This window comes from Apus apus, chromosome 2, assembly GCF_020740795.1.
Source record: "Apus apus isolate bApuApu2 chromosome 2, bApuApu2.pri.cur, whole genome shotgun sequence".
Lineage (NCBI taxonomy): Eukaryota > Metazoa > Chordata > Aves > Apodiformes > Apodidae > Apus > Apus apus.
In genome coordinates this window covers 66,011,353-66,023,939 of record NC_067283.1, presented here as the reverse complement: position 1 = coordinate 66,023,939, position 12,587 = coordinate 66,011,353, and the positions used below count along the sequence as shown (strand labels likewise).

The window sequence follows — 12,587 nt, the reverse complement described above, 5'->3', positions numbered from 1 at the left end:
GCTGGAACTCAATTTTCCAGCAATTCTACTGTTTGTCACAAACATTTCACCCAGCCCTAATTCTTAATATTCATGTGACGATTTTAGGCCACAGCCCTTTGCAGTAAGTCCCTCCTATTTATCACCTCCCTTCCACACAATCTGGGGGTGTGAAATCCCACTGGCACAAAATAGTTAATCACTCTTAAAGCTCTCAAATTTGTTCACTTCCTGGAATTTTCCACTTCAGTAGCAAGACAAAGTGTGGGCACTATGCATCTTTTCTTCTAGAAACTGAATTATTGAGGTTTTGAATTGCTAACACTTCCACATTCTCTTACAAAAGCATTTATTTGGAATTCCTGTATTGTGGCTGTTCCAAGTCACTGAGTATTTTAGATTTTGATTCATTTCTCAGAAAATGGATGAGTTGGGTTTTTTTTACATGTAAAATACCAATGTAAAGTGCCTGTTTGGAGATGAATTTGATTTCTGCAGTATTGTTCATTTGCCTTTCTTCATCCTGGCACTGGTAAAATGGTCTATAACAAATTAAACTAACACTGTCAGGGGACATAATTCTTCTCTCTCTGTTCTTTGAGTGGCTGCTGCAGTAACAGAGGAGACTTTTTCAAGTTCACCATATCAAGTGTTGAGCTTGTCTTCAGCAAGCTGATGACAATCCCTGCCCAAGTTTCCTTTGTTAAAAAAAACAGCTTTTTTTGCATTTTGGATTGATACTTGCTGTGATGGTCACAGATTATTCGGACTGCCAAGCAAAATTGGTTTGCTTATGTGTTTTAAATGTCCCTGTCCTGATATTAGGATTACAGCTGTCTTAGTGCTTTTTTTTTTTTTAGACAAATTGCACACTGACAGGGCTAGAAGTATAAGATACCTGCTAATGCACAGGCCATGTGCATACAGTCACTGTAGTCTATATATATATTAATCACTCTGTGGTCACCATGGTCCACAGTGGCCCGTCAGGAAGGAGGTCTGATCTTCATGCTAGCTAAATATAGGGAAGATGGTTCCTCCATTATGGCTTCAGCCCTTGACCCTTCCTCAGAGCCAGCAGCTGCTTCTCAGCACAGGCAAAATCTAAGTTTGTGGCAGCGGATTTCGCTGAAAAGAAACCTTAGAGGAGAGGGCCACTGGGGAAGATCAGTGGGGTTTTAGAGGGCTGTGGAGGTTTGAGGAGTGGGGCTGTGCTCCCGTTGTCATCCCTCAGCCTCCTTCCCATCACAACAGACCTTGGTCCCACCTAAAGCTGTGCCTCCTCTCTCCATCCCAAGGCCACCACACATGCACAGGAGTAACTGCTTTACTCCTGTATCACACCGTGGTCAACCACGTGAGCTTCCCTGAGCACCAGGAGCTGGGGTGGGTGGACATGCCAAGAGGGAAGGGGGGTCTGCTATTCTGGCTCTTGCTGGGAGATGGCTCTGCTTTTAAGAGTGTAACATTTATGGTAAGAAGCAGCCATGTGCCAGAAACTATAGGGACACCCCAAATTTGTTTAATCCAAGTTGCTGAAAACACCAGGGAGTGGTGTCAGAACTACAGTCACAACTGGCTTCATTGGGTGAGGCAGAGCTGAAGGGGTCTGGGCCCCTGCCTCAGGTCTGTTGTTGGGCAGAATTGTCTATAGGACAGTTCAGGAAGCCCCTCAGACTGTGGACACCTTTGCTAATACATGAATGGTAATCTAGTCTCCTACAGATCTTTCAAATACAGGGTTACAACTCAAAACTGGAAAAGTGTAGGAGATAGCAGGAGAAGCCTCCTAAGACTAGTGTTTGGAAGAAGAGAACGTTGTATTTAACCAGAAAAAAAGTAACAGTATGAGTAAGGCAAATAATGCTTCTAAAGTTTAGCATCTGATCTTTACATAAAAAATGCATCTTTAAAGACTTGCTGTCATTGTTTGTTCACAGACATAAAATCACATTTCTATAGAGTAAGGGATTTTAAAACAAACCAAACAATAATGTCTATAGATAGAAAGCATATCTTAACTGCTCAGATTGATTTTCATGGTGCCATTTTATTCAGTCATTCATGGATGGCCTTGAACTGTGGATTATGGTTTCTTTAGCTTTGTAAAATCAGCTTTTGGTTCAATATTATTACCTTTGGAGAAGCAAGTGTCTTCCCTAAGTGCTGTACAGACAACAGAAGGACAATAGCTGACATTTTAGAACTTTTTTTTCCCTTATTATAATGGGTCCAAACATCCATCTGTTTTTTCTGGCATGCTCTAGGTTTTCAACCATCATTTAAGTGCATTTTTCCCTCTGGACTTGTAGTACTCAAAAATATCCCGTTTTTATTGTTCAGGAAATATGTTCTTGAATTAGATACATAGTCAATTCCCTCCTATAAAAAAATTGTACTTTGTTTCCTACTGCAGTTGTTGAATATTTTGTTCTTGGGTTTAGGGACAAAAGATTTGAGAGTTAATGCTGCAAAGCTCATGTGGTGTAACTGTCTTAATTCCAGCATGGCTTTTTTAAAAATTATTTTAACTTTCATGATCATATTTTATGTGAACAGCCAGGATTTGGCTAAAAGGCTTGATGTTAATGAAACAATACAGTAATGAAACAGAGGAAGCTCCACTTTAGAGCTTGAGCTTGCATGACCTTGCAGTGTTCCAGCTATGAGTAGGCATTTCACAGTTAGCATTACTGAAAAAGGGGGCAAAATCTGATTATGAGTGTCTGTGAGAGCGCTACTAGGCTTCAACTTTAGAAAAGAATAAGAAATGAAGTAATTCCTTGGGGAAGTGAGGTGTCTGCATTGTGATACTGTGGTCTAATAAAAGATTGGTGACTTGGGTATGTCACTATTCATACTGTTTCTACTCTGAGTCATAGGACTATTTCTATTAAGAAAGAAACTTGGACGTTCATGACCCAAGATGATTCTGCTTTGTTTGGGTACCTTAAAGAAATGTGTTCTGTATATGGTAGGCAAGGTTTGAACTTTATGCAGACATAATGAATTTTTGAAATCTACATTTTGAATATGATTCTCTTTCCCCAGGAGACCTAATCGTGGGCAGCCTGGTCTTTGTTGGGGAGCTCATAACTTTCCCAGGAGTAAATCAAAACCATAACAAATCAATCCCTCAGTCAGCTGAAACAGAAGGGACTGCATTATTTGAGCTGCGAGTCAGAAATGGATTCACATGAGCTAAAAAACAATAAAACAGATTGGTCAGGATTAGAGTTTTAAATAAAGGGCCAGCAGCTTGGTTATATTTTGGTTATACTTTTCACAGATTTTTACAGATGCTTGAGCAAGCAGAAAATTTGCTGATTATTTTTCCTAAAAATCTTCACTGTAATCTAGACCAGGTGGACCTTTAAAGTTTATATTGAAGCTGTTTCTCAACACAAAACCAAATCTGGGATAAGCATATTTTTGGGCGGAAGTGAAAGACTGCTTTGAGCCTAAATTAAAATCTGAGTAATTTTAGTTGAAAATCCTGCAGAGCCGAGCTGGATACATGGCTGCAGATGTGTTTCAGGAACTGTTACTTGATTGATTTACATGCCAGACAGCTCTGTATTTCTTACAGCACACTGGGAAGAATTGCTGATCAAAAGCGTTGCCTCGCCCCTCCAGGACATGAGACTGTCCAGTCCAGAGAACAAACTGGGATCCTGAAGCAGTAGAAGTACCTGGTCTGGTCAGAAAGGCACTATAAGAAAGTCCTTAAATCTTTAACTGATACTTATCAGTTTTTAAATTTTCACCAAAAGCAAGCACTTCCCACCAAAATTGTCTGCCTAGTTCTCATCCAAACTCTGTCTCAGTGTTGCTTCACCCATTTTCCCAGGGATGAACAGGGGTCTCTGCCCACTTTGATCTGCCCTAGTCATTGCCACAGGCTGCTTTGTAACTGCAGAAGCACCACCATGTCCCAGGGGCTGAATGTATAAAATCAACAGGGAAGTGGAGAGCAGTCATTACATGGTAAATGAATCGTGGCAAACACTCCTTAACATTTGATTGCCTTAATTTCTCAGGAAAAGGAGTTAGAAGGCATATTATAATGACTAATACCAGGAGACTAGTCACACTAGAAAGAGAGCTTAAAGGAAGAGACAATGTATCCTACAAATTAACCAGCATCTTAATGGAGTCTAGCACAGGTATTTTAATGGTGTAAAACTCTTACATTTGCTTCTTTGGGTAGGGAATTTCTATTTAATATGCCTTAAGTTTATTCACTCCTTGATAAAACTGTATTTAATCCCATTTTATAAATCCTTTTATGAGAAAGATAATTCTCTGTAGACTCTAAAGTCTGGTGGGCAATATCTGGGATGATGATTCAGAAAAAGTGAACCTCCAGTCTTACTAATATTTTTGCTCATTGTGCAGTGACGTGAGGGAAGGAAGTAGTTCTTTCCTGCCCTGGTAGAAGCAAAGTCAAGATTTTCTTCCCCTCCATCAAATTTTCTGTATTTGACATGGAAGTGCAAAGAGCCCCTGGAAGGCTATACTTCCTTAGTATTGCTTTGCTATCAGCTTTATTATTGGGAAAGGCAAGCTAAATCAAGCAAAAGTAAGAGTCTTCACTCCCATTGAATTTTCCTCATGTCAAATTATATAGCTGATGTAAATCAGCACAGTTCTAGCGGCTTCATTCATGCTCATTTGTGCCAACTAAAGAGAGGTGCGGCAAGTAGCTCTTCATAGCAGCTGGCTTCTCATGTGCCTAGCTCAGATTTACTCCTCTCTTAGAGCAGTCTCTAGGATGGAGTGAACCCATTTGCAACTCTGTAAAAAGACTTGCCTCTGCAGAATAAATTCAGGAGTTGCTCCAGAGGTTATGCCCCGCTATGCTTAGAAGTTGTTTTGCATCAAGGTGACCTGTGTCATCAGGAAGAGCTGCATGAGCATGACTGGGCTCTGAGATGTTTTGGTGATGTTTTGGACACTCCACCATATTCCTGCATGCCCTGTTGTGACCACCTGTGACCTGTTGGCCCATCAATCCGGCTCTTGGGTCACACACACCAGATGCCGCCATTCAAGCACTGGAGAGCTGCTGAGTTCTGCCTCTTGTATCTGCAAACTCTCAGAGTTAACAAGCCTGACTAGTATATGGGGCATAATTTTCCAGCAAGCTTTGTGCTATATCCAGCCATTATACTTACAGATGACCTTATACTAAGCTCTTAGATTTTCATACCCTTTAGGCAGTGGCAAAGATTAATTCCTGATACTCAGAAAACACACACCCAGCACTGTCCAGTTCACACAACAGTGAGCTGGATGGCATTAACCAACTCTTTTATCAGAGCTCATCCACAAGAAAACAAGAAACTATGGAGGGAAAACCCATGACCCCTACTAGGGGGACAGATGAGGCAGCCAGGAGCACCTTGCTTCAAAGGTGCCACCAGACACAAGGGCTGCAAGAATCTGACCCTCTGCCCCACAACTAGTTGGCTGCTGTCCTGAGAGCCCTCTGCATATAACCACACTGCAGAGTAAGGTAAGCATCATTGTGTGGGCACTTTATTTAAGTGTTTTATATTGGCCAGGAAGATGTACAGCCAGTTTTTTTCATTTTATTGCTCCTCCTGGACACTGCCACAGTGAGCAGAAACTTCCTTAGTTTGCTGGGCAGGCTCCAAACAGTAGTATCCATCAGTGAAAATGCTGCCTTTCATTCCTCGGACTCCCTGAAGAGGTTACACCCCCACCAGCCGATACTTTGAGTCTACAGCAGTTGATTTTGCACAATTGTCCCTCCTGCCCCAACGCTCCTATTCACCCCCCATGGTGTGCCCAGCCCAGCCCACAGCAAAACTGAAGAAACCAGAAACACAAACACATTAAAATCCCCACCACACACTGACTTTACAAAGAGCTGCTCAGGTCTTATTGCATAGTTCTAGCACGAGGAGTGTCAAGCATTTTGATCATGCAGGGAATTAATTCAGGAAATTGGTTTGCTGTCAAGTTCGTCTTTGTAAATGTGAGCAAACTTTTTTATTTCTCACTGACAATTTCATTGGTATATTATTTTTTCAGTGAAATCCTAGCAAGGCTTTCTTTATGTCACCATAAATCCTAGGAAGGTTTTCTTTGTAGTAAAACCTCTGTCAGTGTATTTGCAAAACTGCTATTAACCATATTGCAAAAACATATGAAGTATAAGCCAGGCAATACATTGAGAAGAAATTGACAGAAAATGAACTTTTCTTTTCCTTTGAATGTCTGAAGCTTATTGCAAAACAGCGTGGAAGGCACAAGGAAGATCAAGCATGTTCACACAAGAGATTTTAGGCCCAGAAAGTGCTGTTAAAGGTTATGTTTTAAGGCCCGTCTTGTCTGATCCTTGGTTAGACACTTGTGCTTGTACAGCTCCATGAAACAGCCAGAATTACCTTTCTGATCGACAGCAGCACCGCACATCCCTCTCAGTTCTTACAGTTTTCACAAGTAGATCTGTTCTTTGCTGTTGCACCAGGCTCCTTCCCCACCTCCATTTTTTCCCTGTTTATTCCATTTGTGCTGCTAATGAGACACTGGTTTACTGACCTCTGGCCTCTTGGCAGCCTCATGCAGCCTCTGTGATATTAAATGAAATAAGGCACAGCAGCAATCTAGCAATCAAACCAACGAAGTCAACCTCTGCAAGTGAGGTGTGCTTCATTAATTTTTATTTTTTATTATTCTGGGCAGCACAGGAAGGAAGGTAGAAGAGAGGAGGCATCGTGCCTGGTGTTTGTCAAGATCAGAGCAGTGCACTGGAGATGGCATACTGGAATTTGGTGTGAAAAAAACCCTGTATCTTTGCAGCCATGGCTACAAAGCAATAGCTGCTTGTGTTTCTTGGGTTACAGGATCAGTAACAAGTATCAAGATTTTTGAAAATTGTAACGTTAGCATCTGGCTCCACATCTGACAAACCTAGAAGTTAAGAGGCAGGAAAAAAAGAACTAAAAATAAGGTGTTCTGAGGAGTTGCTTGTAAAGCTCAAAGGTGGTTTGAGGGCAGAAGTCACTGTGGCAGCAAGAGAAGAAATAAAAAGAGCAAGAGATGAGGAAAAGAAATAATTGGGAGAGTCTGGAAGGGAAGGGCTGGAGAAGAAGCTGGATTTGTTTGAGGAGCTCATCAAGGAGGGACTCACAACAAGGGAGCTGGAGCAGGCTCAGTCAATCCAAAAGGATGATGGAAAAGGGGTTGTACCAGCACTTCAAGGAGATTAAAGCAAAAGCTGGTACTGGAGGCCAGGCACCTCCACAGCTTCTCTTCGTTACCTTCTTTATCTTCCAGCTGTGCTTCACCGCTGGCCCTGTAAGGAGTAGTCAAGATCTTGTTCCACTACAAGAGTACCTTGTTTTTTCCTACTGCCTACTTGCTATTAAAAATATTTTGGTTTGTATGTGTCCAGCAACGATCGACAACCCACGAATGCAGATAGCTTCAGATCTCTAGAATGTGTCTATCAAAAGTGTCATGGCTTTTTCTGCCTTACAAGGCAGAAAGTCCATCACTTGAAAATGGTGGTAATCATTCAGGCAGGAGCACGCTGCAGCCTGAAAAGGGTTGATAATGGGATCTATAAAATAATTTGACTCTTGATGGCGAACACAGGTATTTTGGCTGACTTACACTAGGGACTCTACTGGGCATGTGGAACAATCCCACAGTCTATAGGTCTTTGAGCAACATGGGAGCAGGGGATGCATGTAATACCAAAGTCATACTTGGAGTAAATCTCTGTTCTCTTGTGTGGAAGGAATGACACAGTGAAGTTAAAACTTTGTTCAAATGCATCTACTTCATGACAAGTACCCTAGTAAACACATGGAAGACTTGGTCCTTTTTGTAAATTACCTGTGTAGATAGATGATAATTAAAACTTCTGCCTTTTGTTAGAAATACTTCAGTGTGAACTGTTCTTGACAGAACTCTTAGCTGAGTCCTTCAGTCCCCTGGAAAGGGGGTCACCTTTTTGGGGTCATTCTCTTCGGACTAATTTCTCCTCTTACTTGTTGTGTGATGTTTGTTTCTATAGAAGCAGCTACACACTGAATGGCTGGAATCTGTCTTTGATATCCCTCTGCTGCATCCTCCTGAAAAGCATCACAGTGCTTTTGTAAGATTAAGATTAAAAACATTGTATAACTCAATTCCTGCAGCCACATACCCCGCTAAGAGTGGCAACTTCTTCTCTTTGATTCTCATGAGCTGCTAGAAATAAAGTAGTTTTAATTGCTTCATAGTCCTAAGGTGAAGTCTCCCATTAGCAACAGCTACTGTATCTCAAAGATGGTAATCGCAAGCACTTTAATAGCACTTTCTGTCTTCAAAGTATTTTGCAGATATTCTTTATTTCTGAATTAAGGGTGAGTTTCTGTCCCTTTCAACACTTTTCCAGTGAGATAAATGTTGAGTCTGCCTTGGGAAAGAGACAAAGCTAATTACTCCACATTCTCAACTGGAATAGGGCCATGCTCTGCTTTTTTGTTTTCATGGTGTAAAATGGCCCCAGAGGACATATGGCTGATATTGTCCCTGCTGGTGGAAAACTTCAGGCTATATGAAGTCAGATGCTTGTAACATTTCTGCCTTCGTGCAGCTGATGTAGGGAGTGGGCTCCTACCCACCCCATGTGCTTCAGCCCTGTGCACCACATAGGGTGTCAGGGGGATGGGGTATTGAACTGGCACACAGGTGAGCTCCTGGCTCTAGAGAAGGCTGAGGATGTGTGTGCATCACCGAGCAGTGGCTCAGCCCCTGTGTTGTCAGACATCCTTGTCCAGTCTGGCAGAGACAGCCCCGTTTCAGTGAGCTTCTGTGCCCCAGGTCAGGGGCTCACATTTCATTGCACAAGATGAAGCCACGCAGCCAGCATTCATATCATGCTTCCTATCAGTACCCGGTACTTCACAGGGGAACCGATGAGCCAACTGACAGAAACTGGGGCCCCCAAGTTGGGAATGTCTCTGAATGACCATATCTGAAGGAAGAAGAGGCTCTGTCACTGGCATCACTGACAAAACTCCCATTGACTCGGAGGAGAGTATGAGAAGGCCCAACAGTGTTGACTTCTGATGTCATCTCTCTGGTTTATTTTGTTTTCCAAAGACGCCTTTGTGTTTCTCTCCCGTGCTTTGTACTCTAATTATTCAGAACATTTCTATGCTCAGGGTCCCCATTTGTAATTAGATTGCATGTGTTGTGACCCCGTTATGTACAGGTTGACTGGCATGTCACGCTGACCTTTCAGTGTAAGATTTAATAAAAGCCACGAGAGGAGGAGGAGGAGGGAAGTGAGGGTGCTGCTATTGTTCTGCCCTGGGCGCTGCCAAACCATCCCTTGTTTCCTCTGTGGACTGTCTGTGTGTTCAAACGCTGTGTGAACAAACAGGGCACAACCGGGAGGCTGGCGAGAGGGCAGCGAGAGAGTTAGCTGGGGCTTAGCTAGAAATACTTGTGCGAGTCAGGAAGCAGGCATGGGAGAAAGGAAACTAAGTAGAGACATCTGTGTAGCTTAGCTTTCAGCAGCTCTGCCTGGGGTAGGGGTGGGAGAGTCATGCCTGGGATGACATCACGTATTTTGTCCTTCGCGAGTTGAAAACAGAGGGAACCGCGAAAGCGAAGCATGGTCTGTGTCACGCGTGGTCCGGGCGTACCAAGTACATAATGGAGCAGTGTCAGTGCTTTCTGCTCGGCCTTTCACACCCCAAAATAACTCTTCAAGACAGAGAACTGAGGAGAATGTGATATGGTCCAAAAACTGATCTTGGACTTTTTCCGCAGACGACTGAGCCAGAGGCCGACTGCTGAGGAATTGGAGCAGAGGAACATACTGAAACGTAAGTCCTGACACCACTGACATTTAACCTGGAGCCAGCCAGTTCGGGTTAGTTTTGTTGTATGTTGGCTGTTTTTTATAAAACATCGACTGTTCCTGTGTCATTAGTAATAATGAAGTGCATCATAAGTGCAAATAAGTGTGCAAGTCTGTAGCAACATCTAGAGCTGCAGAAACAATTCTTTAAAATCAGTCAGTAAATTCACAAGGATGAACAATCTATGGGGGAAAAAAAATCCAGACATTGAATTTCCTTTGCAAGTCCTGTTCCAAACAGAGGGTCAGGAATTCTAAAAAGCCTTTACAGAGCTCTTACACAGATAAGCAACCTATTGTAAGTTAGTAAAGCCATTAAGGGTATGGCTTGATTAGTTTTCCTAAAAATCTTCATGGCAATCTAGACGAGGTGGAGCCTTTATTCAATAAAAAAAAGAAACGAGTGTGACTCGGGATTATTTCCCTGAAATGTTGCCCTGAAACTCTTCCTTTAAATCAGCCAAAAACTTCTGGTAAGTCCTCAAAACACTACATGATTTAAAGGGACAAAAGTCCAGATATCCTGGACTTTGTTAAGTTAGTAGATACAGTGCCTTCAGCTTCAAGGGAAGCAGGACTAAGTCTAGTACAAATCTTGTCATCTCATGAATGAATAGGGGGGAAAAAAATGACAGCTTTTTTACTCACATTGAAGTGGTTTGAATCTAAAAAAAAATTTTAAAGCTGTTTATCTAATTGTTGTTATTTTCAAAACAGAAAAAAAAGGAAATAAGTTCTTCCCTTTTGAAGTTAGTAAATCCATAGTTCAGGGAAATTTGAAAAAAAGGACTACAGAAAAAAGTATTCCTGAATGGTACCTTAAAATACCATAACTCTCCTTCGGCAGGTCCATAATTTACCTTCTCTTGTTGTTCAAATAACTGCATTGTACAGAAGCACAAAAAAGTAGTAGTAGAAGATTAATTCTCTGAAAATTAGCAGAAATGATTCATTAAACACTTGAAAATCAAATTCCTAGCAAGTTAATGACAGTGTTAACACTCAGCAGGGCTTTTTCATCTGTTCATGTTCTTACACATGGCAGACAAAGAGAAAGAGAGAAACCCCCCTGTCAGTGCAAGCAGGAGAAAAGACTGGACAGCAGAGTGAGATGGGGGAGCCCGGGGCTGCCAGGAAAGCCATTTGCTTGGGGCCAGCCCCCTCCTGGTAGCTGGGCTACTACTGTCTGCTTCTAACTTGCAGCTGGAGAAAGTCAGGGACAGAACCTGGGGAATGAGGTGGCACATCCAGGTGTCACTGTCTCACAGGGAGGTAGCAGATCAAGCTGGAGGAGGGGGAACCTGCAACGTGACCAATGCCAGGCTCAGGCGAGGAGGGACAGAGGCCAATTCTCTGAGCAGCTCATGTTGTCATCCCAGGACTTGCCACCAGTATGACCCAACATGTGTCATGCACCACCTGGCACTGGTGCATGACCAGTAAACACCACCCTGGCACTGGTGAGGGTGGCTGGGAGGTCTCAGGCAGCTGTTTTGGCAGCAATGTTTGAACCAGCATAAGCCAAAAGGCAGCATCTCCAATGCTGGGTGCCTTGCAGAGATTCCTGAAGAAGAAGTTGCCAAGCACAGCAGTCACATAGCCACCTGAAGATTTCTTACATTTCAGAGGAATTATTCCCTGAGTCACATGAGATTCTTTCTGAATTTAATAACTGCTCTTAAATTACATGGATGCATTTAAAAATACTAGGCTGAACCCAGAACTATATTGTATTTTCTAAATTGAATTTTTCTAGCTTGGTTCCTAAGCACAGATCTACCCCAAAACATGTGTGTCTTGGTAGACAAACAACTTCATAATTACAGGAAAAAGTCATGTGGCATTTCCAAGGCATCTCAACTTTTGGTGAAGCACAGCAGGAAAGGAACAAACAATTAAAAGTTACGTACATTTTAAAAAAAGAAAGCATAAAAACGCTCCACTCTTAAGAAAATAAATATAAATAGTGTCTGCTTTGTACAGCATCACTTTGTGTCCTTGCCCTAGATTTCTGAGAAGAAGAATTAACAAATTGAATGGAGCCTAGAGAGAAGGAGACATAGGAAACTGTAATGAAAAGAGTGTAAATTCTCTGCAAAAGCAGGTCATGCTAGTTGCAAAACCCCACTTCATAGCACACGTGCATTCATTCAAAAAGGAAAACCAAGCAAGCTCCCAAGTAGAGTAAATAGGATTCCTGCTGCAGTTAAAGCTGAAATCTCCTTAATGCAAATGTCATGTCTGGGACCATAATGTTCCTGTTATTATTGCACATTCTGATGGGAACAGGTGAGGCAACAAGTGGCTAGACACACAGCCTTTAAACATGAAGTGATCACTTCCTAGAGATGCTCAGCTTTAGTGAATTGAAGGGCAGAGCATTCATTGCACAAGTCCTGCTACTTGCTGGTAGCAACAGGAAGATGACAGCAGCCACAGCAAAGAAACCGCCAACAGGGACACTGGTGCTTGAAGGCTCCTTCACTGAAGTATTCCCAATTCACTGACTCTTATTTAAGTCAAAGGCATGAAATGAAATGAGTCCAGACTGTCAGGGTTAGTGTGAAGACTAAAGAAGACTTTTTGCAGTTAATACTTGCTGGCCAAGTTGATGAGGAAGGGCGCCTGAATCCCGCTCTCGCACTACCCCTGTGCTGCTTCTCAGATAGATGCAAGTACTTCAGTTGTCAGCCTGGCACATTCGGGGTTGCTTAAA

At 42.4% G+C, this 12,587-nt stretch overlaps 1 protein-coding gene across 6 annotated transcripts in view; it reads left to right on the top strand.

Annotated features, from left to right (window-relative positions):
- Positions 1–12,587, top strand: part of PHACTR1 (phosphatase and actin regulator 1) — a 294,543-nt gene that overhangs the window by 263,853 nt on the left and 18,103 nt on the right. For all 6 annotated transcript variants that reach the window (XM_051611908.1, XM_051611906.1, XM_051611910.1 and 3 more), the window contains one exon: positions 9,781–9,836. In XM_051611908.1, coding sequence (XP_051467868.1) covers positions 9,781–9,836 — 56 coding nt within the window. The remainder of the gene's footprint in view (positions 1–9,780; positions 9,837–12,587) is intronic.